The 15,830-nt window shown below is 37.7% G+C and overlaps 1 protein-coding gene across 4 annotated transcripts in view; it reads right to left on the reverse strand.

Moving 5' to 3' along the window:
- The window catches only part of Lmbrd2 (LMBR1 domain containing 2), a 55,607-nt gene that overhangs the window by 38,510 nt on the left and 1,267 nt on the right, over positions 1–15,830 (reverse strand). For 2 of the 4 annotated variants that reach the window (XM_028875617.2, XM_028875619.2), the window contains exons 2-4: positions 7,483–7,719; positions 6,235–6,332; positions 4,236–4,334 (exon numbers count right to left, since the gene is read on the reverse strand). In XM_028875617.2, coding sequence (XP_028731450.1) covers positions 4,236–4,334; positions 6,235–6,332; positions 7,483–7,656 — 371 coding nt within the window. In that variant the 5' untranslated portion in view covers positions 7,657–7,719. Of the gene's footprint in view, positions 1–4,235; positions 4,335–6,234; positions 6,333–7,482; positions 7,720–11,169; positions 11,337–15,830 lie in introns of all 4 variants that reach the window. The other 2 variants (XM_037209394.1, XM_028875620.2) reach the window with 2 other exon arrangements.

Here is a 15,830-nt window from a genome sequence, read left to right on the forward strand (position 1 = left end):
AGAAATTTGGGAATCAATTTACTTTAAGACCCAGATATATCACACTTGGGCATATACTCAAAGGAAGCTCAATCATACCACAAGGACACTTGCTCAATTACATTCATAGTAGCATTATTTGTAGTAGCCAGAACCTGGCAACAACCTAGATGTCCCTCATCCGAGGAATGTATAAAGAAAATGTGGTTCGTTTACACAAAGAAATATTACTCAGCTGTTAAAAAACAATGATCATCATGAAATCTGAAGGCAAATAGGAACTAGAAAAAAAAAAATCATCCTGAGTGAGGTAACCCAGACCCAGAAAGACAAATATGGTATGTACTCACTCATAAGTAGATATTAGGTATAAAGAATAACCATGCTATAATCTACAACCCAAGAGAGGCTATATAACAAGGAGGGCTCAAGGTGGGACACCCAGTTCTCCCTGGGAAGGGAAATAGAAGAGATTTTGTGGGTGGACTGGAGGCAGGCTGGCATGGGAACATGAGGATCAGATTGGGGGCAGTAGAGGAGGAGAGTACTGAAAGAGACAACTGGAATGTTGGGGGCAGCATTTTAGGGTTAGGTAAGAATCTGGTGCAAGGCAAACTCCCACAAATATACAAGGATGACCCCAGCTAAGATTCCTAGCAGTAATGGATAGGTAGCTTGAATTGGCCTTCTCCTGTAATCAGATGGTGACTACCCAAATGTCATTGGTGAGCCTTCGTCCAGTAACTGATGGGAACAGAATCAGAGTCCACAGCCAATCTCACTAGGCCTAAGCCGGGGAACCCTGTTGATGGAGGAAGGATTGTATGAGCTGGGGGGGGGGAGGCTGTCAAGATCATCACAAGGAAACCCACAGAAGTAACTGGCCTATTCATAGGAGCTCAGAGACTATGGACTGACAGCTAGGGAGCCTGCATGAGACAGGCCTAGGCCCTCTGCATATCTGTGATGGTGTGTGACTTGGTCTACTTGTGGGACTCCTGGCAGGGGGAACAGGGCCTGTCTCTAACACTTTGGCTCGCTTTTGGGAACCTGTTCCTAATGCTGGATCACCTTGCCCAGCCTTAATAAAAGGGGAGGTGCTTAGTCCTACTTCAACTTGATATGCCATCCTATATTGGCACCCATGGGAGGCCTGTCCCTTTCTGAACAGAGATGGAGGAGGGTGGATTGGGGGGGAGATGGGGGAGAGGAATGGGGAGAGCTGAAGTAGGGATGTAAAATAAATGAAAAAATTTAATTAATTTTTAAAAAAGGATTATCATGGATTGAGGAATAAAGTTAACGGTAAGCAAATGGAGACATCAACTGGAGAAAGTTTATTTAAGAAGTCTAGCTGGATATCCTATTATAAACTATGGGATATATATATATATATAAAGTAGAATGTATCACAGAAATGATTAACAGTAACAAAACAATGGTATGTACAAAATTACATAGATGAATCTCTCAAGTATGTGAACAAAGAGAAAAAGAGAGAACAAAATCATGCTGTAGAAGTCTACATTTATAAATTTCTAAGCACAACAAATCAATCTATAGTGATGGAAGTAAAAAGGGGGATTACTCTTAAGGATAAAAACTATCTAGAGAGGAACATGAGGAGTACTTCAGGAGTATTGCCCTGTATCATCGAGTGCTGGTATATAGATGCATTTACTTTGAAAAATGAATTAAATACAACGAGTGCATTTTTTTAGTAAGATTTCATACTTCAATTTTTTAAGTCTCCAAAAACATCTGCTGTAATGATATTAGTGAGGTAGAGACTGGAAAAAGATTTGAGTTGAGAGAGACTTTTTAAAAAACATATTTACTTGTAGGTGAGCAATTTATTTATGTGCATGGAGTACTTTTTTATATGATGAGGAAATTATGTTGTCAAAACTGAAAGCTCTAAGTTAGTAACCAAAGCTTAAGAGTATAGGTTCATATTTTAGGAAGTGGGGTTAGCATAATAAAAATGAATCTTCCATCCCCGAAGGGCAAGGAGAAAAGGACTGGTAAGTAGGTAGATGTGTTGGTAAGACAGATACTGAAAGAACTGTCATGTGACAACTTCCGTTTTCCTTAGAGGCAAACAGTAAAGTCATATGCCAAGAGTTAAGGTGACATTTGAGAAGAAATAGAATAGGATCACAAAAGACCTGAAGTTTAGAAAATGAAGAGAAAACAGACAAATGAACAAAGGAAAATATGGCAATTTTAAGGGATGGTCAAGAATATTAAACATAAACTTCCAGAGATACTACTTTATTTTGTTTTGTGATTTTCCTCTTGGAATGTTCACCACATCCAGTTTGAGAGCTTAGTGGCCTGCAGAATATCTAAGAAAGGATCAGAAGGTAGAAGATAACTAGGAGTCTAAAGCACAGAAGAAAGATAAACTATAACGGGTAGAGAAATAGACTTGGAGTACAGTACTGGTTATTAAAATCACAGCTGTAATTGATGCTCTGTGGGGACAAGCAGACAAGATGACTAAGCATAAGGCTCAAGTGAAGACCAACATTTAGGAACTGGGTCACAGAAATAAAGGAAATGTCCATGAAGGAAATGAGAATGTATGAGTAAGCAGGCAGGCCTAGAGGGTGGGCCCCTATTGCTAAAGACACTGCACAGTTAGGACCCAAGACTTGGTTATTTGAGCTGGATCTAACCTGAAAGCTTCTTTCCTTCAGTCTAGCCTGCTTCATTAAATACTATGCAAAATGCCAAGAGAGGGAAACAATTAAATAGTCCTACCCAACTGCAACATCTATGAATCAGAATAATATCCAGCATGGCAAGATGTCTGTAATTGTGCAGTAAATGGCACTCACATTTGTTGGTGGTAACCAACATCTGTCTAATTGGACTTAAGGCTCACTCAACAGGAAGGAAATGATGCCTGGTACTGAAAACCTTTCCAGCTTCTGAAGGCTAGTGAGGACATGTACATTACAGAACAATCTACTACTGCCACTTTGCTAGACCAGCATAATTCCTTATTATATTATAAATCTTATCCTTATACCCACAGATTGGTGTAGCTACCACGCCTCATCAAAGAAGCTTCTCTTCCAGCAAATGGAGACCATTACAGAAAAACACAAATGGACACAATGCAGATGAAAAGACTGAGGGGAGCCCAGCCCCCACCCAGTCTCTACCACAGTTTTTGTACCTATGGCTCAGAGGTCATTGTGAAGAGGAAAGATTTTTTTTTTTTTTTTTTTTTGGTTTTTCGAGACAGGGTTTCTCTGTGTAGCTTTGCGCCTTTCCTGGAGCTCACTTGGTAGCCCAGGCTGGCCTCGAACTCACAGAGATCCGCCTGCCTCTGCCTCCCAAGTGCTGGGATTAAAGGCGTGCGCCACCAACGCCCGGCGAGGAAAGATTTTTAAGAGATAGAATACCAGGAAGTTTGTGGTGAAACAGTCTCTTCTAGAAATAGCTGCATAAATAAATTCCTCATGTTGTGGTGTCCCCAAGCCATAAAATTATTTTCATTATTACTTCATAACTGTAATTTTTCTGCTATGAATCCTAATGTAAATGTCTGTGTTTTCTGATAGTCTTAGGTGACCCCTGTGAAGGGTTGATCAACCCCCAAAAGGGTCATGACCTACAGATTGAGAACCACTGCTCTAGACAAGAACTACAGACAAATAATGAATGACTGCTGGGAGAGGGAGAATTAGCCTCTCCCAGGGATAAGTTCCCTTGCTGGTTGTCCAACGCACAGTGTTCAATCCTGTAACCATATATATAAAAACAAAAACTGACTTATCAGGTAGTATGTAACAGTAGTAATAAAAGAATAGAGGCTACCAACTTGAGAGTTGGGGTAGAGGTGTGGTATAGGTGTGAGAGAGGGTGCTTGGGATAGCCTGGACGGAAGAAAGGGAGAGAGGAAGCTATGTAATTCTATTTCAATAAAAAAAGATATTAAAGAAAAATTAAAGAGAGGAAACCAAGGGAAAGTGATGACCTTAGTAAAGCACTTTCATGTAATAACAGAGCTGAAAGAGGACTGGATTGAAGGACAAACAAGGCTAACATGGAAGGAAAGAGTCACAAGAAAAATTTTCATTTCTGTTTTCTATTTTTGTCTGCTTTTTTCCTCTTTCCTTTCCTTTTTGCAAAGATAGGAGAAATTTGAGTTAGTAAAAATGGGATATATACATTTCAAAATATTATGGTTCACTAAAAATTAATCACTTTTAGTCAAAAATGTATCCTTCACTGCCACTTACCACGTTAAAAACTGTGATGTCCAATAAACTACCCTCCAGAAAATTGGCATGATCCCGTCTGGAATGTAACTCCATGGCTTGAAACATGGGTGTTGTCTGTTATAACAATTTAAAGTCAATTAATCACAAATAATTATTTCTTAAATGAAAGTTTATATAAATTTGTGAGTAGCAAAGTTCATTTGCATGAAATAAATAATTACTGATCAAATCATAATATCTCAGAAAAATTTAAAAATAAAGCTGTGAAACAAAAAACTGCACATGAAAGAAACAAAACCATTTACTCTAAAAAAGAATACCATTTAAGTTTCCAATTTCCAGTATATTTTTTGTTATTTGGTGAAAAGCAGCCCTAGTATTTAATTAACTGACTGACAGTGTGGAAATCTTTATAAAACAAATAGATTTATGGAATCAAATACTCAATGATTACACCTAAAATACACTCATCCCTTTTGTAGGGCTTGCTATATTTTGTCCTTTATCGTTACATAGTAGTGAAGGTTGGAATAGGAATTTAATAGGAATTCAATATAACAGAAATTTAGGTGATTAATTCCTGAAAGATGAAATGCTAATTAAATTAGACACTCTATCACTTCTGCAGAGATAAGCACCCACAAGCTATACACAATGCTGTTCATATTTTCTAATGAAGAGTCTCTGACCATAAATTCTTCCATTTAAAAGTTTTCTAGACAAGGAGGCTATCTTTTTAATTCAAGGACTTCTAAATCCTCAAGCTATTACTGATCTACATCTAGTTTTTAATGGTGATTCAAAGAAGACTACCATTTTACCTTTACTCAAGTTAGATGTTCTTGCATGTATATGTGCACGTTTGTGTATGTGAAAGCACATATGTGCAAAGGTCAGAGGATATCATCCTTGGTGTGTCATCCTCAGGAGCACTAGTTTAGCCCTTTGAGACAGGGCTCCTAACTGGTGTGGAGCACATCAATTTGGCTACACTGGTTGTTGTTCAGTGAGCCCAACACTGGGATTACAAGTGTTGTCACCAGGCACAACATTTCTATGTGGATTCTGGGGACCAAACTCAGGTCCTTATGACTGGGAGGCAAGCACTGTATTTACTGAGCTATCTTGCTAGGTCCTATATTTTCTTTTAAAAGCTGCATAAAGAAGCACCTAAATATTCCCCAAAGTACTGACAAAAGCTTCATGCCAACATGAGTAAGCTTCTTATGTGGAAATTTAATAGGGATTCAATATAACCTTCTGAAATTTTGAATATGTTTATTCATGTGAAATTACGTTTCTTTTAAACATTATTTTTAATTATGTATATGAGTTTCCATGTATGTGTGTGTGCTACAGAAGCCAGAGGTTTTGTCTGTTGTGAACTGCCCAACATGGGTGTTGGGAATTGAATTTGGGACCTCTGCAAGAACAGGAAGTGCTCTTAACTGCTGAACCATCTATCAAGCCCCTATGACGTTTCTTAAGAATGTCTAATATGAGAGAAATACCCTTTATCACAATAACCTTATTTTAACTTGTTTCTGTTTGGGGATTTTAAAAACAAGGTCTCATGTAGCCTAGGCTAGTCTTGAACTATGTAGGTGAGGCTGGCCTTGGACTCTTGATGTTATAGGTGTGTGCCACCATGCCAACTCTACTTGTGTTAATTCTTGTAAATTAGATGACATGGAAAATGCTTCTCCTTTATAAATTTACTTATGGTGCTGAAACTTAGGAATGTTCATGACTTTTATATTTAAGATAGAGTGATATGAATAACAGGTTTTAGACAAGGGGTGGAAATAGACTAAAACTTATGTCTTAAGTTTCTCACTACCATACTGTATACTGATATAGATTTAAAATGTATATGTAAATACCATGCAATATAATAAATATACTAGCAAGGATGAAAGTAGGAGGAACAATAGGGAATAAGGGAAACCAGGTGGTAAGACTACCAATTGAAATACTGCAGTATTATATTAAACAGGGAAGTAGAAGGAAAAAATACCTCGGAGCTGGGGTGACAGGTGCATACACTCCCGTAACATTATTATTTTCAGGAGGGCTGGAATTTGCAGCAGCATGTCTGCATCGGTTGTATATTGTCTAAAGCAATATAACATGTTTTAAATTGAGAACCAAGAATTCACCAAATACTTAAAAGATTTTTCATAAATCTACCTACCTATTTTCCTGGCTATACTGTTTAATAACTAAATTCCTAAAACAACACTGAAATTCAAAATGATATGTAGGGCAAGAGATAGCCAGACTGCAGTCCACAGCTCCGGAGAGGCTAGCTGACAGGGAGGGGCCCTGGGAGGGACACATGGATAGCACAGTGAAGTAGAGTGGATGGGATCTGCATGAGCGGGCTGGGGGTTGGGGGGGTGGCAAAGGGCAAGGAATGGGGGGTGAGAAGATGGGGAAATGGGAGGGTCGAGCTGGAGCAGGGATGGAGTGGGAGAGCAGGGAAGGAGATACCGTGATAGATGAAGACATCATGGGAGTGGGAAGAGGCAGGGTGCTGGGGAAGCTCTCAGGAATCCACAGGGATGACCCCACCTTGGACTGCTGGCAGTAATTGAGGGGGTGCCTGGACTGATCATAGAGCCTTTGTCCAGTGACTGATGGAGGTGGATGCAGGGATCCACGGCCCTGGGCCAGGCTGAGCTCAGGGAATCCAGTGATTGGAGAGAGGAGGGATTTCACAGGCGGGGGACGTGGAGACCATGATGGGAAGACATGCCGAGATGACAGGCCACACTAGTGGAGACCCATGAACTGTGGACTACTGGCTGTGGAGCCTCCATAGGACTGGACTAGGCCCTCTGGATACGGGAGACAGCTATTTAGCTCGAACTGTTTGGGAGACACCCGGGCGGGAAGATTGTGATCCATCCCTGGTACATGGGCAGGCTTTTGGAAGCCAGGTGCCTATGGTGTGGCACCTTCTCAGCCTTGGTGTGACAGGGAGTGGATTGGACCTGCCTCAGCTAGGTGTGCTGGGCTCTGCCGACTCCCCATGGGAGACCCTGATTTAGAGGATGTGGGGATCAGGGGTGGCTTGGGAGGGAGGGCTGGAGGGTGGGAGGAGGAGGAGGTGGGATCTGTGGATAAGTAGAAAATTTCTTAATTAAAAAAAAAAATGATAACCTCACATAGTTTTGTCATTTTAACAAAGCAATATTCAAAGCATATTTCAAATTGTATGATTACAACTGTCTTTTAAACTGTATCTCAATTTCACTCTTACCGTACTAACATCCAGTGGCAGTATGAAGACAATAAGAAAGCAGAGATACCAAGCAAGCAGTGTTCCAATGATTACAAGTCTATGCTGTTTCTTAAAGTCTCCATATCGATGAAGGAGGAACAATGCCAGAAAAAAGACAAAAACGATCTCAAGTCCTAAAGCTGCACCACTCATTATTGAATGCTCACGATCTCCAACTAATGTGATTCATGTACAGTTCTGGACCATATCTGTTCACTAGACAAGAGAAAAGAAAGAAACGTGTAACATTAACATAGGAAACAACAATTTGGAAATTTTTTAGTTACTTTATTAATGTATTAGGAAACTCTTTGGAAAACTGTTGTGTAACTTTACATTGGCCTGTGAATAAGACAAGATGACAAGTTTTTTTTATAACTCACTTTTAAAGTACGTCTTTAAAATTGCCAGTAGGCTGGGTGTGCTAGCACATACCCTTAGGTTAGTACTCCTGCTAGGGAAGGAGGACCATGAGTTAGAGGCCAGCCTGTACTATATAGCAAGACCCTGTCTCATATATACCTATATATACACACACATGTATATCATTTATACATAAGGTATTCATTATGCTAAGATATATTAAGTATTCTTTAAGTTTCTCACTGCCATATTGTATACTGATGTATATTTAAAATGTATATATAAAGATACATATATCATTTCTTTAGGTAGATTAAATGTAATCATATCATTACAATCTTTTATATTCTAATAAAAGTCATATTCATTCTTAAAAATATTAAAAAATTAAATTAATACTAAGATAAACAGTTTTAATATAATATTTGAGTATGTTTCTTAATATTATATAAATGCTAGCCAAACATTTAAATTATTTTTATTTTAAAAACTTTTGTATACAATATATTTTGATCTCTCCTCCCCCAACTCCTCGCAGATCCTCACCACCTCCCCATCTACCCAACTACATGTTCTCTCTCTCTAAAGAACATAAAAAGAAAACAAATAAACAATACCAGTAAGATAAAGAATATCAAAACACACGCACATAAAACAAACAAAAACCATGGAGTCCGTTTTGTTGGCCAACTACTTTTGGGCATGGGCCTGTCCTGAGTGTGGCTGACAAATCCTGACACTCCATCAGAGAAAACTGATTTTCCCTTTGCCATCAGTGATCAACTGCAAACAGCTTCATGGTTAGGGGTGGATCTTTGTATCAGAATATTTTATATAAATAAGCTATCACAGAAAACCAGATATTAAGTCTATCTTAGCAAGTTAGACATTTAATAAAATAAAGTTTTCTAAGATCATCCATAGCCAAGAACTTAAGATTTTCCATGCAGTCACCAACAGAAACATTCCAAAGTAACTTCTTGAAACAGTATTCTCCTCATGTGCTTTGTCAAACTCAACTTTCATGATCAAAGTTTGTTACACTCTACTTTATAGGTTAACCTTTTCCATTACTCCGTATAAATCTTACTTCCTCTAAAGAAAGCTGCTTTTCTATTTCACATACAAAGAAGCTACTACTACCACCATTGGAAACTATCTAGACCACACTGGTCAGTCGGAATTCATCACACAGCCCAGACTAGCTTCACGCTCATCAATCTCCTACTGCGAGTTACCTGAATGCTGGGATTACAGGCATGTGGCACCATAGCTGGTCTTACCAAGTCATTAGTTGGTTTTTGTTTTATTTGTCTCCAAATTTTTAAGACATGATCTTGCTATGGAGCCCAACTTAGCCTCTAACTCATAATGTATAGATTAGACTAGCCTTGAACTGGTAACTCAGTATTGAGACAACAATTTTGTTCTTTTTTGTTTGTTTGAAACAGAGTTTCATGTAGCCCAGACTGGTTCTATCATGAATGAAGCTTGACTATTTCTTCCCTTCACTTCCCAAGTGCTGGCGGATTACAGGCATGTGCTGGCACACCAGCTGGAAAATATTTTTAATTGTGAATGTATAATATAAACATCAGTAAATTATTCCTCACTTCTTAAAAAAAAAGGGGGGGGAGAGAAACTGAAAACAGGAAAAGATGAAACAATATGTACTTTTTTTTTCCACCCTGAATCCAAAGGTTGGTAGATTGGTTAATGAGCTGGCTAATAGCTTCAGAGATTCTCCTGTCTCTGTCCCTGCTGCCCATCAAGAGGGCATGTGCCTCTTTACCCAGCTTTTTGTATGGGCTCTGGGATCTGAACTTGGTCCTCACGCTTGTGAATCAGCACTTGTTCCACTGAACCATCTTCCCAGCACCACTTCTTACTTATTAATTATATCCTGTACTACCTTCTGTAGCTAGACTCCCTGGATGAGAGCTCTAAGGTATCTGGCACATTTGAAATATCTGTTGAAATAATCAGTGAGTGACTACTCTATTTGTTAGGACTTACACTACTTTTCTATTTCTATTACTGATTAATTCAAAAGCAATTTGAAACTTGTTAAAACAAACTTTATAAATTAATGTCTACTGCTTTGTACCTTATCAACTTCTACTAAACAGTTTAAATATCAGTTTAAATATTTGAGGAAAAAACCTGGACCTCAACCATTTCTAAGGCAACCAAGTGATAGAACAGCACCCTGACTATGAGGAAAGTATACAGCCAAACATCTCCTGTGCCAGGATGAAACACTCATATGTATGTTTTAACCTATAACATTTTAAAGGACTGAGACTGAGAAATTAAGAAGCATAGTAAAAATATTAATATGGTAGGTTAGTAACTGATTTTGTTGTCTACTTCTGCCTATTATAGTACTAACCTGCCATATTAGTATTTTTACTGCAGTAATGAAGAACAACTTTATCATCATAGTTTCTGTGGATCAAAATTCCCAGCACAGAAAAGCTCAACAGAGTTCTCTGCTAAGGATCTCAAGGCATCAGCAGGTTTACAATTACATTTACATTTACATTTTTCTCTGAAGAAGATCTAAGAATTCACAGTGGGCAAAATTTAGTTCCACTCATCAAGGCTAAGGGGAAATATGGAGTCCGAACACTGGATACTCTCATTTCCAGAGGTTAAGGGATAGCTGTGTGTGTGTGTGTGTGTGTGTGTGTGTGTGTGTGTGTGTGCCCAGTATTCTGTTTACCACATTGTTTATTTCTTTTTGTGTCATTATGACACAGGTGAAGTCCATTGAAATTAGAGATTGATTGGGTTTCCCTAACCTGAAAGAATATGGGTTTAAAGTCTGTATCTTTGATCTTGTTCCTAGATTCAAATGAGGAATTACTTTTTAAGTATAGAATGATAGTACGTTCTATGACTACCTATGAATTCCTATAGCTCGTCATGGTTGCTGCAACTGAATAACTGTTGAAAGGCAGGGTATCTTATTCGTTACCTCACTTAGCTATTTACATATTATAGTTCATAAAAGTAATTGTCAATATAAAAACATCTGGTCCTAGCGTGGGCGGGTGGGGGGGGGGGGGGGGGGGGGCGGCGGCGGCGCACGCCTTTAATCCCAGCACTCGGGAGGCAGAGGCAGGCAGATTTCTGTGAGTTTGAGGCCAGCCTGGGCTACCAAGTGAGCTCCAGGAAAGGCGCAAAGCTACACAGAGAAACCCTGTCTCGAAAAAAAAAAAAAAAAAAATCTTGTCCTGTAAAATGAACAGCAAAGGAAACATACAAAATCTTAAAAAAAAACAAAAAACAAAACTGTACCTTTGGAGCACCAATTCCTTTTTTAATTACTCATTCTCAAGGAAAACCAAAGCACAAAGCTGGGTGTGTGGACACACACTCACACACTTATATTTCCAGGACTAAGGAGGAGGAGGCAGGTGGCTCCCTGGGACTTGCTGGCCTGCCAGCTTCACCTAGTAAGCAAGCTCCAAAAAAAAAAAAAAAAAAAAAAAAAAAAAAGGCACTTCTTAAAATAATGTAGACAGCATTGAGAATCAACAACACAGGTGGCTCTCTGGCCTCACTGCTCGCACATGCTCGCACACGCACATAAATATACATATATACACACAAGTATGTGTGTGCAAACATACACCCACATACACAAAAGAAACAGCAAAATGGGAATTAAAGATTTATCTACAATGTTTTCACTATAGCATTATATATAAAAACACAAGAGAACTAAAAGTTTGCAATAAGTAGTCCAGAATGTCCTCTGGTCTCACCATTACCAACTGAGTATATAAGGACAAAGATTTAATAAAACAAAATGTGGTGATGATGGTGCATGAAAAAAAAAATGGTTTCTACTCTCTTCTTTGTGCCTTCTTGTATATGTGTCCTTTTAATTTTTAGTAATAAATAACAGTATTTTGTAATTAAGAGTTATTTTAAGGTCAATATTATATGTAAGATTAAATATACAGACAATTAAAGTGTGTGTTGGATGTTACAACTCTTTTAAAATACATGTTTTATAATATCTTGGAAAACCTGGGCTTAAAACCATAACTGTGTAATTTATGCAATGTAAGCTCTTAAATGAAGATGACCACCTCACACCTGTGGCTATAAAGATCAAATATGCATAAAACACTAATGAAGAGTTCCAGACACAAGCAGGTCCTGAATATGGACTAACTGCTTACCTCTGTTGTCTTCTAGAAAATACCTACTTGCTCCAATGGTCTCAAAGCATTAGTTTTGCCCACAAAAGTCGGCTTTCCTCAAAAAAGTATATATAAGAAAGGAAAGCAGCTGCATTTTACTTCTCAATCTCTGTGGCTACAATAACTTCCAAAGTGTATCCTTATCCCTTTGTAAGAAATGAACCTGGCTCATAAAGATTATTGCTCCCTTGCAATATTAGCATTATTTCCTTCAGTTTGCAAGGTAGCTAAACAATTCTTCATCTGTATGCTGGCCAGAGACTGAACACAATTCAGAACCATGTCGAGAAGGCGCACCTAGCACACCAATGCCCGACAAGAAGATGTCATTCATTTAGGCACATAATCAGAGTGGGTTAATTATTACAGATCATTAGCTAAATTGTAACTGTGTGTAACCCTATGAAATGAAAGATTTCAAGAGCCAAAGAAAAAATTTGCCTTTGATCACAACAAAGGTTGACTTATTATATTCTTCAAACATTAAAATAACAGGTTTGGGGAGATGATGGCTAATATTTGGAAGCATCCTAGTTTTCATGGGTTGGTATTAACACCATAGTAGCAAAGTTGATATTACTCAAAATCAAAGTGCCAACTGACTTAATTGATCAAATTTTAGCACCTTATATGTAGTCCGATTGCACAATTCAAAATACCAGGTCCAAAAGCCTTAAATATTTAAAACCCAACTTCATTTTCTTTTTTTTTTTTCCCAACTTCATTTTCTAATGATCAAAATAGTATTCAATACTATTTTCAAATGCCTTTATAGCCATCTTTCTAAAATTAATGGTTCAGGAGTACTGTCTTCTATGTAGATTGTGGCTGGTAATGGTTATACGGGCTAAACTCGCTGTGAAAGAAAAATTTGAGGAATTCCAAATGTTCAAAAACAGAGAGGGAACTCAAGCAAAAGAGAATTGAGTTTAAAAAAAAAAAAAAAAAGAAGAAACCAAAGCAACTGATGAGGATATAAACAAAAAACTGACAAAAAAAATTGTCAAACCCCCAAATTCTGAAACCAATAAAAAAAATTTCCCATCAAAACCTAAAGATTCATCAGAGTTGGTTTTAACTTATGTTTTTATTCCAGGCCTTGAGATGCTACACAAACTCTTCACCACTGGGCCACTTCCCAGTTGCAGTATTAATTTAAATTAGTATTTTAACTCAGATGTGATATAATGAAAGCTAAGTGATAACTCAAGATCCTAACAACAAAGAATTAAAATGAGCAGAAGAAGAAGTGAAGAAACTACTACTAAGAAATGCCTTAGCTGTAAGCATTATTCTCGTGGTTAAAGATTTCACGGCTAGAGCTCCATTTAGAACAAGAGCACAAGTGACAATTTCACTTTAAAAACCAAGTCAGAGTGGCTTTGCTCTTGTTTTGGTCCATGTAAAGGAGGAATTGACAAACCAGGTGACAAGGATTCCAAGGTGTGGAAGCAAGAGGCACAAGCAGATGACTCATCCTTGGCAAGGCTGGAAGGGCTGAATCTGCAAGCAGGTCAGTGGGTAAGGAGAACACTAACCTTTCAACAAACCCTTGAGGATTTCAGCTGGAGAATCTGTAAGAATTACTTTGATATCTGGAGACTCCTTTATAACAAAGTAACGTTTTTACAAAGGAACTCTAAGATTGGGCGTATGGTTAGGATATTACACTGCACATTATTTGCTTTGTTGAATTAGTCCCACGACCTAGTGAGGAAAAACTGTTAGAATTCTTGCTTACTTTTTTTTTTTTTTTTTTTTTTTTTTTTTTTTTTGGTTTTTCGAGACAGGGTTTCTCTGTGTAGCTTTGCGCCTTTCCTGGAACTCACTTGGTAGCCCAGGCTGGCCTTGAACTCACAGAGATCCGCCTGGCTCTGCCTCCCGAGTGCTGGGATTAAAGGCGTGCGCCACCTTGCTTACTAAAGGAGAAAATGGCAGAGTGGGTAAGTAGCTTATGCAAGTTCTCACAGTCAGCCTGTGGCAAAACAGATCCAAACTGAGGCATCCTGACCACAGGGAATGGATTTCAAGTTCACGTCTCATCTCCAATCCAGACATCCTTTTAAAACGCAATTTGTTTTAAATAATCTCTACGGTTCCTTTTTCATAAAAAATAAATTTAAAATATTCCCCTATTCTTTTTCCAAGATATATCAAGACAGAACGCTAAATAATAATAATAATTTTTTACTTTGTGGGTAATTATTTCATTTAGACTACAGTAGTTTTGTTTTGTTTTGTTTCTAATTTTCATGGGAGAAGTACGAAGTAAAACAGAACAAATAAGAATCTTTTTGTTATTGATCTAACCTGCCCATTACAAATCATTAAATCAAAAAAAAAAAAAAAAAAAAAAAAAAAACTCAAGATAACTTTAAAACCAAGAAAGAGAAAGGGATAGGTATGGAGCTTGATAGGCAACTGAAAACATCTTGCTATAACGGTCTCCAGTTCTTTGTTCCCCTAAGCTAAATAACATACAGAGATTTTTAAATTTCTCTCTGTGATGCAACACTGCCATTATGCTTAACTGTATCTCTCTGGCTATATTTGATTTTCAAAAATAAGATCAACTAGCATTGACTAAATGGCTACATAGACATAGTTATACACATGTATGCATATACATGCCATATATATGCACACAGATATCATGGCCAGTTAGGATTGTCAGTCTTTTCTAGCCTCTCCTGGGCCCTGAAAACATTGCTTGCCTTGTAACTATGCTGTGTTTCTAGCTGCATAAAGGACACTGTTAGTGCCTTTTCAAAACATCTTATGTTTCTCAACTTATAATGTCACTTTGTGTTCTATTTCTAGCTTCCAAAGAGCACTAGATATTATTCAACCTAATAATATTTTCAGTTATAAAAAATTTGATTTTTCCCAGACCCAGATTAATTCTAATGCTAAAAATGTTTTAAAACTTATTAAAATGAAATGCAATGTGTGTGGAGTAAGATTAAATAAGATTAATCAGAAAATAAAATATTTTACATTAGCAGCAATCACAACGTAGTCCTTTAAGAGACTACAGGGCAGTTTCTACCTAGTTAATAATCTCAGTCATCAATGGACAGAAATCCTCTATCAAAAAGAATCATGTGTGCCAGTATAAGCCTTAAAATTTTTTGCCATACTAAGGAAAAAGCTGTGAGTAGAAGACATGTCAAAGAAGAATAGTTCCATTATCAAGGCAAAGCAGAGGCTCCTAGGCTCCTAATTTCAAAGCTGATAGGCTTTCCTTGGTGTCCTAGAGAGGGCCTTGTGCCCACTAATTTAAATATCCTATGCATTCTCTGGCAACTTAGCTAAATTCAGGGCTAAACAAGGTTATATTTTATGTTTAAATTTAGGTCTTTATTTGAGGTGGCCTTTACTAATTACTTTATATCTCAACATTGCTTATTAGCATGGTGTTAAACTATTATTGTTGTGTTGCCTTTCATTATTTTACAAGCTCTTTCTTGTTCACTCTCCCTAAAAAGAAGACTGCATTTTTTTTTCCTAAATGAGTTACAATAACAGAAGGGATGTAGGTCAAGAGAAGGCAAATGTGTTTTCCAAAGTAACAACAGGTAACTTTACATAAAACCTCAGAAGGTCTCATTTTAACACACTTTCTTACTGTAACAGTTGAATGAATGAATGAACTGTGAATATGCATATCTATCTCTCTCTCTCTCTCTCTCTCTCTCTCTCTCTCTCTCTCTCTCTCTCTCTCTCTCTCTCTCTCTCTCTCGTTGG

Source organism: Peromyscus leucopus, chromosome 11, assembly GCF_004664715.2.
Source record: "Peromyscus leucopus breed LL Stock chromosome 11, UCI_PerLeu_2.1, whole genome shotgun sequence".
NCBI lineage: Eukaryota > Metazoa > Chordata > Mammalia > Rodentia > Cricetidae > Peromyscus > Peromyscus leucopus.